This window comes from Triticum dicoccoides, chromosome 7A (genome assembly GCF_002162155.2).
Source record: "Triticum dicoccoides isolate Atlit2015 ecotype Zavitan chromosome 7A, WEW_v2.0, whole genome shotgun sequence".
Lineage (NCBI taxonomy): Eukaryota > Viridiplantae > Streptophyta > Magnoliopsida > Poales > Poaceae > Triticum > Triticum dicoccoides.
The window spans coordinates 625,095,954-625,111,397 of NC_041392.1; the positions used below are offsets into that span (position 1 = coordinate 625,095,954).

Here is a 15,444-nt window from a genome sequence, read left to right on the forward strand (position 1 = left end):
ATCATAAATAGCTTGCAAGAAATGTGGCTAATGAGTTAGTCACGAGATCTTGTATTACGGAATGCGTAAAAAGACTTGTCAGTAACGAGATTGAACTAGGTACGGAGATACCGACGATCGAACCTCGGGCAAGTAACATATCACCGGACAAAGGGAATTGCATACGGGATTAACTGAACCCTTGACATCATGGTTCAATCAATAAAAGATCTTCGTGAAATATGTAGGAACCAATATGGGCATCTAGGTTCCACTATTGATTATTGACTGGAGAGGTGTCTCGGCCATGTCTACATGATTCTCGAACCCGTACGGCCCGTACGCTTAATGTTCGGTAACGCTAGAGTAATATTGGGATATGCATGTTAGTGACTGAATGTTGTTCGGAGTCTCGGATGGGATCACAGATGTCACAAGGAGCTTCGGAATGGTGTGGAGGTAAAGATTTATATATGGAAAGTTGCTTTCAGGGTCCCAAAAAAAGTTTTAGTTTTTTCGGTATTGTATTGGGAAGTTTCCAGAAACTTCCGGATGAGTCCGGAAGTCCACCAAGGGTTCCACCACGTCCCAAGGGCCAGCATGGGCTGAGGGGAGGTGCCCTGGCCTTATTGGACCAACCGCACAAGTCCCTCAAGGCCCATGTGGATTGGGAGAGGTGGAAAGTCCACCTGTGTATGGAAAACGAGGGAATTGGACTAGGAGTCCAACTCCTCCCCTTTGGTGCGCCCCTAGGGCTTGGAGGGCTGGCCACCATGCCCTCCACCTATATATAGAGGGGAGGGGTGAGGGAGTCCTGGACTAAGGGGTCCTCGGACGTCCGGCTTGTTATCTATGGGCCGAACTGATGGGCTGTGAAGATCGAAGACCATACTCGTGTCCGGATTGGACTCTGCTTGGCGTGGAAGGCAAGCTTGGCGACCGAAGATCCCTTTTATGTAACCGACTCCATGTAAACCCTAGATCCCCTCGGTGTCTATATAAACCGAAGGGGATAGTCCGGAAAGGACAACACATATACTCATTACCATATTCATAGGCTAGACTTCTAGGGTTTAGCCATTACGATCTCGTGGTAGATCAACTCTTGTAATACCCATATTCATCAAGATCAATCAAGCAGGAAGTAGGGTATTACCTCCATAGAGAGGGCCCGAACCTGGGTAAACATCGTGTCCCCTGTCTCCTGTTACCATCGATCCTAGACGCACAGTTCGGGACCCCCTACCCGAGATCCGCCGGTTTTGACACTGACATTGGTGCTTTCATTGAGAGTTCCACTGTGCCGTCGGCAAAAGGCTCGATGGCCCCTTCGATTGTCAATAATGACGCTGTCCAAGGAAGAACCTTCCTCCCCGGACAGATCTTCGTATTCGGCGGCTTCGTACTGCGGGCCAACTCGCTTGGCCATCTAGAGCAGATCGACAGCTACGCCCCTGGCCATCAGGTTAGATTCGGAAGCCTGAATTACGTTGCGGACGTCCGTGGAGATTTGATCTTCAACGGATACGAGACCGTGGCAACCGCTCCCCATCGCCTCGATGAACATGGCCTAAACTTGTCATCGGGCCACATCCAGGAGATAGCTCATGTAACAGCTCTGGCCTTAAATCCGGAGCAGATCAAGTCACCCCAAAGACGGGAAGCTCAACCCCGTCACGAGGGCTATTGATTCCGTGGCGTTGGAGCCGCACGCAGATTCCACTTCCTACGATATCTGCATCAACGAAACCCCGGACTCGCCTCTGACGTCGAACTCCGAACCCTGCGAGCCCGCATATACCGAACTCGATCGGTTATCGATCTTCAAGTTCAGCGCCGCAGATGTTTTCCAACACGCGCCCATGGGTGACATACTAAACTCGCTAAAAAACCTATCCCTGGCAAACGACCCGTCGCCGAACTATGTTCGGTTCGAACTTTCAGTGGACGATGGAGAATTTTTTTCCCACCCGCCACCCAACTCATCGCCACTGTTGAAGACCTAACCAACACGCCCGACCCCTGCCCCAAAGACATCGACGGTTTGGATGACGATGAGGGGCAAGGCCAGAGCTTATTACCCGTTCGACACGGGAAGACCACTTCCTGGTATGACATGTGTATGAAAGATGCACCTTATGGCGCTCTCGACGATGATAAGGAGAATCTGGTCGAGAATAAACCGCCTGGTACACAGCCCGGAAACCGGCACCCTAGGCCACATCGCCCAAGAGAAAACACCGCCAACAAAGACCCTGATGAGGTAGAATCCGAGCAGGATGAATAGGGAGGCGGGCAGGATAGCTCTGATGAACAGACCACATATGGGGACTCAGAGGACAGAAATTATCTCCCACCCTTCGAGGAAGAGGAGATCCTCGGCGACGAAGACTTTATCATGCCCAAGGAACCTCTCGAGCAGGAGCGCTTTAAATGCTAGCTTATAGCCACTGCAAGGAGCCTAAGAAAAAAGCAGTTGCAGCTTCAAGCAAGCCAAGATTTGCTCAATGATAGATGGACCGAGGTCTTGGCCGCCGAAGAACACGGCCTTAGCAGCCCAGTCAAAAACCACCCAAAGAATAGGTGGCTCCCTCAATACGATGGCAGGGCGATGGAGCCCATACCACCATCGAATAAGGCGGCAGGCCAACCACAGTTCGGTCCAGTCAAAGTAGCAGCCCAAGCAGAGCACCATACCAACCCATCCGGACGTCAAAACAAAACAGCTCGGAGGAATACCCGCGAAATCAACCAATACACTAAGGGTAGAGGAGGACGTACACGATCGACGTATAGATCACAAAGATATATCCCAACCGACGATGATGGTCGCCTATTCGGACGCTATAAAGCCAACCGTGCCCGGGCCGTACACCGTAAACGGAGCCCACCAGAGGTGCTTCATAGTGTGGCCCAACATAGAGGAGCCGCACACCCTCTCTGCTTCACTAATGAAGTAATGGATCACGAATTCCCAGACGGGTTTAAACCCATCAACATCGAATCATACGATGGAACAACAGATCCCATGGTATGGATCGAGGATTACCTCCTTCATATTCACATGGCCCGTGGAGACGACCTCCACGCCATTAAATACCTACCTCTCAAGCTTAAAGGGCCAGCTCGGTACTGGCTAAACAGTTTGCCAGAAAAATCCATTGGCAACTGGGAAGATTTGCAAGACGCCTTTCGAGGCAATTTCCAGGGAACATATGTCTGGCCATTATACGCCGATGACTTAAGTCACATTGTCCAGGAGCCCGGCGAGTCAGCCAGGGAGCTCTAGACCAGGTTCTTAGTCAAGAAGAACCAAATCGTCGACTGTCCGAACGCAGAAGCCCTTGCGGCCTTCAGACACAGCGTCCGGGACGAATGGCTAGCGCATCACCTCGGCCAGGAAGGACCCAAATCCATGGCAGCCCTTACCGCTCTAATGACACGCTTCTGCATGGGAGAAGACAACTGGCTGGCTCATAAAAACAACGACGCCAGCAGCCTGGCCACCTCCAAAATCCGAGATGGCAACGGCAAGCCATGACGAACCGAACACAACAGTCGCAGTAATATACACGACACAGCGGTGAATGCCGGATTTCACAATCCGAAGCCCGGTCAAGGGAAAAAGCCACTAAAGGCAAACCAGGATGGACCATCCACCCTCGACAGGATATTGGACCGACCTTGTCAGATTCACGGTCAACCTGATATGCCAGCTAATCATACCAACCGAAACTGTTGGGTCTTCAAGCAGGCAGGCAAGCTTAACGCTGATCACAAGGGGAGGAGGCCACCGGGCGATAAAGACAACAGATCGGCTCGCCAGCAGAACACCAGGGGCCAGAAACAGTTTCCCTCCGACATTCGACTACTCCAAGAACGCGAATAGCAGTCCATTTTCTGCCACCCACGTACTGTACTGGCAAAGTTTGCACCACGCGCACATCACTACGCACTTAAGATACCATGGGCATCGGCAGAAGCATAATACGGACACCCTGCAGGCATTCCCGTAACATTTTCTATCTGCTTACTTTATTTTTTATGTATCACCCCTAAATAACAGGTGACCAGCCGGATAGCATCTACAACGGACTCTATCGGAGTCCGGATCCGTACGCTCACCTAAGGGGCTACTTCCGTTAAGGATTCCCCTTCCCGAGGACGGGCGACGCAGACGTGCGACAGGAGGTCCAAAAATAACTTTTTGTGGACCGCACTCTTTATTCCGAGCCTGTACTATGCCCTCTTTCCTCTGATCCCGACCCCGTGCATATCAAATAGCCAGGTCTGCGGTCCTTTCTTTTTTTATTATTATTATTATATATAAATTTATCATTGGCACATCGCTCCGTTCTCAGTAAGTCTCATCCGAACTGATCTTCCTGACTCTTTTAAGTACGGCCTTAATGGGTGCTCTGCAGATACACCTCGGCATACCCTGCCAGGGGCTCGGCATGGGAATGAATGAGCTGCCAGTAAAAGTCTGAACAGCTCTATAGCGTACTTCGGCGTTGCAAGTTTGGCCTTATATGCATCAGCTCCGAATCATTGTCTTGGGTCAATAGTTGGGTTGCCAGGCTCTTGTGTTTGCTACCCTACGTTCTTCCCTATCGGCTAGGGTAGTAAAGTGAGAACTACTGCAATTGTGCCCTGGCCTAGACCGGATGTGCACCTCAGTAGAGAAAGTCGAAAACTGACTGTCATGATGCGGCGAGAGCTGGTCAACCACTTGACGACTTGTTGGAATCCTTCGGGATTCTCCGTGTAACACGAAGGATCTTTTTTAGATCAGATATGCAAGGCACCACACGCCACATACACACCAGGGGCTATGTCGTAGCCCCACCATAAAACTCCTATGGTTAAGTGAAAGCGTTAACGCCTTATAGTCCTATTGCCCAGTTCGTCGCATTATCACCTCCTTCATGGACCAAGACGTTGGATAAAGAGTGATTAAATGCTTTTCCGAACACCCCCGTACTTCCTACGAGGGGGCTGAAGCCGACGACTGGAAAACTTTAAGATTATATTAAAACAACCGCACAGGAGGAATTCAAGCTTTCGAACAAAACACAAATAGATTAACTATAAAGTTGTCTTTTACAATCATCATACACCTCACTCAAACATTATGTTCTTCGAGTATTGACCCTCTATCAAGCGGGCAGCCTCCAGGACGTCTTCAAAGTAACTCTCCGGTTCCGAACGATTCCTGCCCCCGGGCGGACCCTTCGTAGCGACGTCGACGGCCTTCATCTTTCCCCAAAATGTCTTGACTCGGGCAAGGGCCATCCTGCACCTTCAATGCACGCCGATCGCTTCGCAGCGTCTATTCGCGGCACCACGTTGACAAGCTTCTGCACCAAACCAAAATAACTACTCGGCGCAGGCTCGGTTGGCCACAACCGGATTATAACATCCTTCATGGCAGCGCTAGATACCCTATGAAGTTCGGCCCATTGGGACATCTGCTCAATTTAAGCAGCAGCGGGGCTTCGACGCACCGAACTGTGACCAAAAAAGTTTCTCCGTTGCATATCCAGTTCGCGCTTGGTAATACCGCGTTGCATCGGAAGAACTCTTCGGCAAGTCCAAATACTCGTCCGGAGAACTCCACACTTGGTTCACTGAGCATAGTCCGGGTTGCCGAACTTCGTCTACAACAGAAAAGGCTTTCCAGCCACTATCTCTTTCGCTTGCCGAACTTCCTCATGAAGTGCTCTGGACTCTGATCGTGCTTCTTTCGCCTCCTGTCGGGCCTTGTCCAGTTCGGCCGCTAAGGGTTTATTCTCATTTTCAAGAAATTCGTAGTGGCCAGCAGCATTCTCCAAAGAGAGTGTCATCATGGATACCTTCTCCTCGCCCTGGCATCGCGCAGCTTGTTCGCCCTTCAGTTCAACCGATGCCTCTTTAGCAGCAGCATCACTAAGCCGGACCCGCTCCTTGGCCCGGACTAGCTCCGCCCGAAGAGCCTCCACGGCGGCAGCACCATCTGCATGGTATGCACATTTAATATATAGCACTTTCCCGCATTAAGCACACTGGTGTAAAGAATGCTCGAAATACGTACCTTGCGAGTCGTCAAGACGCCTGTTGATCAATGCAATGTCATCCTCCACAATATCTAGCTTTTGTTGTAGTTCGACCACTTCCGTACTCTGGGCAGCCATAGGAGGGGCAGCAGCCTATATTTCAAATTAAACCAAGGTTAATACCTAAACATATCTCTTTGATCCTCCGATCGCTTCCTTCGGAAGACAATCCGAGTCTCAGGGGCTACTGCATATACAACAGGTGCATTCTGTCAATAAAATTCAATTGACAAAACTACATCACAAACCTCAAAACCTCTCAGAAGGCTCGTAAAAGCCTCGTCCAATCCACCCTTCGCGGATAGAATCCTTTTAACCACCATAGCCATCAAAGTACGGTGCTCCTCTGAAAGGGATGCTCGTCGTAGCAAGTCCGTCAGCGACTCCGGCACCCTTGGGTCTTCGGAAACCGTTGCTGAAGTACGGCCTTCCCGTGAAGGATCCCATCTACTTACCTCCAGAATCGTCTCCGGCTGTAAACCGGACGGTTCCGGGACTCCAGTCTTGATCCCGAAACCTCGAGTGACAGAGGCGTCGCCTTCAGGTAATGCCTTCTCCGTTTCTTGTACCACTTGGTGTTCGGGAGGAGCCCTTCGGGATGATACCTCGGTATCATCCCCCCTATTGGGCGATGGGGCTGGCGAAGGCGTATCACTCTCCATCATCTCCGGAAGAAGATCTCCTGAGGAGGAGAACGATTGAGAAGCACTAGGCGTTAACCTACGTGGCTAAACATATATCGGATGATTACTTTACTAATAGGAAAAGAATGAGGTGCCCCAACCACGCTTACATTTTGCCATGAGGTTCGTCCTCGTCATCGTTCGCCCGGCCCAAGCCGCTCGATGACGGTGTTTTTCCCTTCTTGGAAGGCTTCCCCTCCTGACCTTCGGAGGCGGCCCTCTTCTTGCCTTGGAAGGCTCCCTCTGCACTTTTTCCCTTGGGTAAAAGGGTTTCGGTTTCCTCGAACACGGCCACCTGGTGCGGTGTCGGAACCAGCATCCTCGTCAGCAGGTCGGTCACAGGGCCTTCGGGAAGAGGCGCTGGACACCAGATCAGCACCGCTTTCTTTATCCAGTCCTGTACAAGGACGGATTGTTCACTATCTTGTTAAGAGATACCTGAATGGAAGGTGCTTGGATACGGAATACTTACCGAAGTGTCCGGATGATTGCAGTCAAGGCCAACGTCTTCGGTGGTGTCCGGCCATTGCTCTCGTTCCCTGAAATATAATTTCCACATTCCTTCATGCGTAGCGCCGAAGAAGTGTTGTAGGGTCCGCCGCCCTTCTGGATTAAACTCCCACATACGAAGAGGTCGCCGCTGACATGGCAGGATCCGGCGGACTAGCATTATTTGAACGATGTTCACAAGATCAATGCCCTTCTCAATAAGATTTTGGATGCGACTTTGCAGAGTCTGCACTTCATTGACGGATCCCCAGTCCAATCCCCTATTGACCCATGAAGCAAGCTGAACTGGAGGGTCGGGTCGGAACGCGGGTGTAGCCGCCCACTTGGAGCTCCACGGCTCGTTGACATAAAACCACCCCTGGTGCCATAGGTCTGAAGATTTGGCGAAAGATCCTTCGGGCCAAACCGCGCCGGCCAGTTTTCCTATTATGACACTGTCGCACTCTGCCTACTCCTCCCCTGCCACTTGCGGCCTCACATCAAAGCTCTTGAGCCACAAACCGAAGTGCGGACGAGTCCGGAGTAAGGCCTCACACATGACGATAAAATGTCGAAATGAGGAGAATAGAGTCCAGGGTCAAATCATGAAAATCTAGCCCATAGTAAAACATGAGCCCCCGGGCGAAGGGGTTAAGCGCAAACCCTAGCCCGTGAAGGAAGTGAGACACAAATACAACCCTCTCGCCAGACCTGGGGGTCGGTATGACTTGCCCTTGCGCCGGAAGCCGATGAAAGATTTCCGAGGTCAGGTACCTCGTTATGCGAAGCTTCGCAATGTCCTCCTCTGTGACAGAAGAGGCCACCCACTGGCCCTAGCGGTTGGATCCAGACATGACTAAGGCTGGTGGTGATTGGAACCTAAGGGTTGGAACTTGGGGTGGCTAGAGTTGAGGAAGGAGCAAAGCGCAAGGAAGAAGAAGAGGCAGGCTCTCTATAAAAAGGCCCCGGATATTGGGTGTGTCTTCCAGGGTCTCTAAACTTACCTATCACCAAGGAGTTGTACCCAAGGGACGGTTGGGTTACCCATGCCCGCATTAATGAAAATCACGTAAATACAGGGACACGATCTCTGCCCTGACGAGATGTGCCAGTAAAACCGCACCCCGAGACGTGGGGCGGCTCGCTAGCTGATGGTTGGGAATAGCAACCGGGCGGGCATGATATGATGTCATGAACAGTTATCAACAAGTTGGGCTCGTGAGCTATTATATTCTCTATTATATTCTCTGCCATTATATGCACAGGTTCGGATATACTTACTTCGTCTGAAGACTGTTCTGGAGTTCAGAAGGGGGGAACCCGCCTTGCAATGCCGAAGACAAACCTGCGCGCCGGACTCCTAGTCATTGAAGCCAGGTTCAGGGGCTACTGAGGGAGTCCTGGACTAAGGGGTCCTCGGACGTCCGGCCTGTTATCTATGGGCCGGACTGATGGGCTGTGAAGATCGAAGACCATACTCGTGTCCGGATTGGACTCTGCTTGGCGTGGAAGGCAAGCTTGGCGACCGAAGGTTCCTTTTTATGTAACCAACTCCATGTAAACCCTAGATCCCCTCGGTGTCTATATAAACCGAAGGGGATAGTCCGGAAAGGACAACACATATACTCATTACCATATTCATAGGCTAGACTTCTAGGGTTTAGCCGTTACGATCTCGTGGTAGATCAACTCTTGTAATACCCATATTCATCAAGATCAATCAAGCAGGAAGTAGGGTATTACCTCCATAGAGAGGGCCCGAACCTGAGTAAACACATCCCCCTGTCTCCTGTTACCATCGATCCTAGACGCATAGTTCGGGACCCCCTACCCGGGATCTGCCGGTTTTGACACCGACAAGGGGGCGCCCCCAAGAGAACACACAAGCCTCCCCCCCCCCTCCCGTTACTTCATAACTCCTTCGTCTTCGTTGTTTTGGTAGCATTTGGCGTCGCCCTGTAGGAATCACACCACCACCATCACCGTCACGCTGTCGTGTTGTAGGAGATCCCATCTACTTCTCCTCCCTCGCTTGCTGGATCAAGGAGGAGAAGACGTCATTGAGCCGTACGTGTGCTGAACGCGGATGTGTCGTCCGTTTGTACTTCATCGGTTTGGATTGTGACGAGTACGACTACATCAACTGCGCGATTTACGCTTTCGCTTAACGATCTATGAGGGTATGTTGACACACTCTCCCCTCTCGTTGATATGCTTCTTCTAGATAAATCTTGGCTGTTCGTAGGAAAATTTTCTATTTTCATGCTTCGTTCCCCATCAGAGGGATGCTCTTAGAGGAGTATATTTGCTCCTCTTGAAAAGTGTGGTTTTTAGCTAATCCCTAAACATAACGTTCTAAAAAAATTCAAATCTTTCTAGTTTTAGTTTGCATACTATATTTCAACTACATATTTGAATACATATTAAATCCAAACCTAGGTTCACATAATTCACGAATATCACAATTTTAGAGTTTACAAACCGAATTATTCAAATTGAAACACACGTAAGGGTTCAAATAAAATAAAGAGCAAGATAAAAGCGCAACCATGAGGTACCATGGAGATGCCACTGATGGTCAACAAGATCATCTTGAAGTAGTGTATGAAATTCTCGGTTCTTGATGCTTGTGTGCGGAAATGGATTCTTCCCATAAAAGAGAAGCCAACAAATTTTCTTTACATTTTTCTAAGGGAAATAAAGGCTTGATCAGAAGCTACACATCTCGTTCACTCGTTGTCTAAAACTGAACATCTTATACTACTCACTATGAAACTACTACTAGCTAGCAACAACCAATCCCCATCCCCCCAGACAGCTACCTCGGTCCAGACAGCTCCATCTCCTCCGCCATGTCGATGGACCGCGCCTCGTCGCTGCCGAGGCTGCTGCCGCCGTTGTCATGGTAGTCGTTGAAGGAGCCCCACCCGTCGGGGTCGCTGCGGTGGCCGTCGTGGCCAAGGCCGTCGTGCGGCGTCCGGTTGGTGGCCTCCCATTTGTCGGCGAGGCCGTCGCCTTCGAGCATCCGCACCACCTCGGCCATCCTCGGCCGGTGAGACGGCTGGAACTGGGTGCAGAGCAGGGCGACCTGCACCATCTCGGCCACCTCGATCCTGTCGTAGTGAGGGCCCAGCTCTTGGTCGACCAGCAACTCCAGCATCTTCTCCTGGTGCACCTTCCTCACCTTTCAAATGAACAGACCAAACATATATGCTATCAGATACAAAATGCTTTGGTGTTCGGCTTCAATGGAGACAGAGTAGAGAAGCATGGACATGGCGCGTACCCAGTCAAGCATGACGCCCTTGTGGGAGAGGCTGAGGCCGGAGCCCTTGCCGACCTCGAGCGCGCGCTGGCCGGTGACGAGCTCCAGCAGCAGGACGCCGAAGCCGAAGACGTCCGTCTTGTCGGAGGACTGGCCCGTGGAGAGGTACTCGGGGGCGATGTGGCCGACGGTGCCGCGCACGGCGGTGGTGACGTGCGAGTCGCCGTGGTCGAGCAGCTTGGCGAGTCCGAAGTCGCCGACGACGGCCTCGTGGTGCTCGTCCAGCAGCACGTTGGCGGCCTTGACGTCCCGGTGGATGATCTTGGGGTCGCACTGCTCGTGCAGGTACAGCAGCCCCCGCGCCGCCCCCACCGCGATCCGCTTCCGCGTCTGCCACCCCAGCGCCGGCTTCCCTGCAACACACACGGCAAACCCCAAACATCATACATACATACATGCATGCATACATACATACATACAAGTGGGAACGTACTGTACATACGTTCCCAAGGTACCAGTCTACGTGCCAGATACAGTAGCGTAGCATGTAAATAATGCAGGCTGCAGCAGCGACCAGACACGAGCTCGTAGTACTAGCGGTGTGTGTGTCTGCGTGCTCTGCCGTCTGCCCTGCCTTGCCCTGCCCTCCCTGTCGCGGCTGCAGCAAGCAGGCCGAAAGGAAGCATGAAACAAAACGTAATCCTGGGCTGCGCCTGCGCCCTGGTACTACGTCTACGCCTCCGGCTGGGACCACGTACGTATTCTTGGCCATGGAGTGGGACACGGCCGCGGTTCATGGCATGGCATATCGCCTGTGAACCGACCGGGCGGTGTTCGTGGTCGCGCCCTGCCGCCCGTGCCCCGCCGTAAGTGGCCACTGGGCAGTGAAGTAACTGTAGTGACTGGAGCACCGCACCGCTGCAGTAGTCATGGTGCAGGGGCGTGCCGGGCGCCGCGGCAGGCGGTCAGGATGCGGACAAAACGTGAGCGCGGGGCCTGTCTCGCCTGAGCGGCGCTCTGCGTAGGCCGCAGCGACAAGTACAGGGCGCGGTGGGCGCGACCACGCCTGAGGCACTGACTGCCATGCGCAGGGCGTGGCTGGGCAGACTACGGCCTCCCATCCCATGCATGCATGGTCCCCTGCCCGCGGACCGCCCCGTCGGTCTCACTCTCACTCTCGGTCACGGCCGGCGCCAACGTTAACGTGTATGTAATGCATCGGTGCATGTGACGTATGATACGTACCTCGGAGGCGGGCGGCGACGGAGCCGTTGGGCATGAAGGGGTAGACGAGGAGGCGCTCGCCGGAGGCGGCGGCGCAGAAGCCGAGGAGGCGGAGCAGGTGGCGGTGCACGGCGAGGCTGATCATCTCCACCTCCGTGCGGAACTGCGCCTCCCCGGACGCGCCGCTGGGGTCCTTGAGCCGCTTCACGGCCACCGCCGTGCCGTCCGCGAGCCGGCCCCGGTACACGTCCCCGAACCCGCCCCTGCCCAGGATGTTCTTCGCGCTGAACCCGTCCGTGGCCGCGTGCAACTCCCGCAGCCCGAACTGCCGCACGTTCCCTAGCCGCGCCGCCACCATGCCGCCCTCCAAATCCCTACCACCTTGCTCTGCTGCATCCAATAGTGAACCATTGACACGATGTTCAATCGACGTGCTACGTGCAGAGGCGTGGCAGAGGAGGAGGATGATCGACGGCGGCGCTTACCGAGGAGGGAGGGGCAGCGGTGCCGGCGCCGGCGGCTCCAAAGGAGGCAGGACACGGCGAAAAGCAGCAGGGAGGAGGCGCCCAGGCCTGTCCCTACCCCCACTCCCACCGCGCCAGCCTTTGACCTGCTCCCTGCACAAGAATGCCCAAACAAAATTAAACGTTGATGATCCCTAGCTCAGCTCAGCTGTTGTCCCCACAGTACGGGAAGAGTGGAGGAGAGACGTCTGCTCCCAATCGCAGTCGCAGTCGCAATCGCGCGCTACAGGGCAAAGGAAGAGTGGGGCGGAAAGGAACGGAAGACAGAACTCTCGCTCTCCACCACGCACTCCCAGAAAGCAAAGCAAAGCAAAGCAAAAGCAGCCACGACTAGACAGGCAGGGGTAGCAATGGATAGAGGTTAGGGTGTGCTCACTGCTGCTCGGGGTGGACGTGGATTCCAGCGGGAAGGGCCCGGTGGCCGGCGCCAGCGCGGCGGCGCACTCCCCATGGCTGCCGCAGATCATCGGATTGCCCACGATGCTGCACAAGACACAAGTACAAGTTCATTTGGTTAGAGAAGTGCGGCATTGGGTTCGATGTGTGCTCTTTAAAATCAAAAAATTGGACAAGAGGACGAGTGCACACTTGAAGCTTCTTGTGGGGAAGAGCGGAACAGGGCCGGAGAGGTTGTTGTAGGACAAGTCCCTGGGGACACGAGCAGCAACGGGCATTGGATCACGGGTTAAATTCAGCCGATTAAAGGGACAAAATGGTGGGGATGATTTGCTAGTAGAGCTTACAGGAAGGAGAGCTGTGGGATGCTGGCCAGCGACGCGGGGAACGGCCCCGACAAGCTGTTGTTGTTTAGCCTCCTACAGCGAAAAACAACATATAAACATCTAACTTAACTATTGAACAATCGTCCATGTATTGGCTACTGGGTAGTACGTAGTGGTAACAGTACTGAGGGGTGGCTCACTCACAGGTACCGGAGCTTGGACAGGCGGCCCAGCGTGTCGGGCGCGCGGCCGGAGAAGCGGTTGTTGGAGAGGTCCAGCGTCTGCAGCCTCGGCAGCGCGCCCAGCTCCGGCGGCAGCCGCCCCGTGATGTTGTTGTTCTGCAGCAGCCTGGAAATTACTCACAATCGACCCATCAGTGTGTCTGAACTCTGAAGCGCGCACAAACAAGCAAGAAAGTAACAGAGGTTATCTGGACTGGATGATTACTCACACTTGCTCGAGATTAGTGAGGTTGGCGATCCGCCCGGACAGCGTCCCCGACAAGCCCTGGCTGGGCGCTCCCCTGAAACGCGGCCGGCCGAGACCGATTAACGGAGCTGTGAGAAGGAAGATGATACGGGAGGGAGGGAGCGACGGAGCTTACAGGCCAATGACGAGGTTGCGGGGGGAGCAGGTGATCATGGCCCAGCTGCAGGGGTCGACGGAGTCCTCGTCCCAGTTGCTCAGCACGCCGCGCGAGTCCACCAGCCCCTGCTTGATGGCCACCAGCGCCATCACTGCACGTGAGCCCGCACTCCCGCAGGTGATTAAACTAATCCACCACGACGGCCATAAACAGCGGCAGCAAGTGCGCGGAAAGACGAATACCTTCGGCGTTGAGAGGCTCCGAGGAGAATGCGAGGAATGGGGCGGCGGAGAGGAGGAGGAGGAGGACGACGACGACGACGGGGAGGAGTGGAGGGTCAGAGACAGACGACGCCATTGGAGCGGTGGGGGGGATGATGGAGGCGAGGGGCGCCCGAGGAGGGGAGTGAGAAAAGCGTGGGAGGGAGCGGAGCGGAGCAGAGATGAGAGATGATGGGGGGTGGCTTCGCTTTGCTTTGCTTTGCGTCGCTGCTCGCTTTTTCTCGTCTCGTGTCGTGCGACGGTGCGAGCGAGAGCGGGAGAGAAAGGGAAAGAAAAGGCTGCATGCATGCGATTGCCGTGGCATCTTCCGTTCGAATATCGATGGAACGAAAATGATCATTCGTGCCGTGGAAACTGACGGGTGGGGCCGGCTGGCCGATTGCTCTGTTTCGGAGTTTGTGTGCCGTGCGTTTTCCTTTCTGGTCCGGGGTGTTGGGGGCTGGAAACGAGCCTTTGTTTTGTTCTTTTTCCTTGTTGGGCGTGGTGGTGGTGTTGTGTGAGATGAGAAAAAGATGAGGTAGTCAGCTAGTCATGAGTGCTTGCTAGGGTGGTGGACTGGTGGTGATCATCGTGCCATCGCTTGAAGGGAAAGAGAGGGCACGCTGGCACACGGATGGGGCATTTCATTTTGTCAACACATGTCATGTAAATGCATTCACACAATTCACTAGCTTGTGTTTATCATATCATCTCAGAAACATTTGTTCTTTCAAAAAAAAAGTTAACCGCCCTGCCATTGCATTACCGCCATACGTAACCACTCTTATTATATTAAGCAGAGTGCAATACAATATCAACAATGACCGACCACTACACGATTTGAAACTAACACCCACGGTCAGTCGACTACTTGCGCAATGACGCCTTGGAGAAGGGATACACGCTTCCATGTTCGACCGGAGGTGCTGTGAACAAAAATTCTCTTCCTGATTGCCGAGACCAGCGAATGAAGACCAACACAAGAGCAAGTAGAGAAAGCCTTCAACAAGGTTTTTTTTCGACAAAGGGTGAATTTTATTGGCTCAAAATGAAGTATCAAGAGGATACAAACACAATGAAAACACCCAGCCTCTGCATATCTAGGATGCACACAGCCAACACCAACACACACACAAAAACACGCCACCAAATAGCAAAGTCATATAAGATCAAAGCTATGCGTAGGCGAAGAAAAGACATCAAAGAGATCAGATCCACAATTGGCAAACTACATCAATGACCATGTAACGCTCGTATGTAACTTGCCATATTTGTATTCCAACTCTTGCCATTTTCGGCACTAAGTTATGATATTCCCTCATGGTTGGATTTTGTCTTCGTTTTGCATTTTGTCCATGTCATGCATCTCATATCATGTCATCATGTGCATCGTATTTGCATACGTGTTCGTCTCAGGCATCCGAGTATTTTCCCCGTTGTCCGTTTTGCATTCCGGCACTCCTACGTCCTCCGGTGTCCCCTTTTGCCTCTTTTCGTGTGCGGGTGTTAAACGTTTTCGGATTGGACCGAGACTTTCCAAGCGGCCTTGGTTCACTACCGGTAGACCGCCTGTCAAGTTTCGTGCCATTTGGACTTCGTTTGATACTCCAACGGTTA

The 15,444-nt window shown here is 53.0% G+C and overlaps 1 protein-coding gene across 2 annotated transcripts; it reads right to left on the bottom strand.

Annotated features, from left to right (window-relative positions):
- Positions 1-9,821: 9,821 nt before the first annotated feature.
- Positions 9,822-14,070, bottom strand: LOC119333561 (probable LRR receptor-like serine/threonine-protein kinase At2g23950). Of its 2 annotated transcripts, none has more exons than XM_037606418.1 (11): positions 13,810-14,070; positions 13,586-13,718; positions 13,433-13,504; positions 13,186-13,329; positions 13,003-13,074; positions 12,848-12,907; positions 12,636-12,742; positions 12,221-12,352; positions 11,757-12,122; positions 10,533-10,924; positions 9,822-10,430 (listed from the first exon to the last, which is right to left on the bottom strand). In XM_037606418.1, exons 1-11 carry the CDS (start codon positions 13,922-13,924, stop codon positions 10,065-10,067), a joined length of 1,959 nt encoding a protein of 652 aa, XP_037462315.1. In that variant the 5' UTR covers positions 13,925-14,070; the 3' UTR covers positions 9,822-10,064. The 2 variants fall into 2 exon arrangements, with proteins under 2 accessions (XP_037462315.1, XP_037462314.1); XM_037606417.1 differs by having other exon boundaries at positions 11,757-12,125.
- Positions 14,071-15,444: the final 1,374 nt, after the last annotated feature.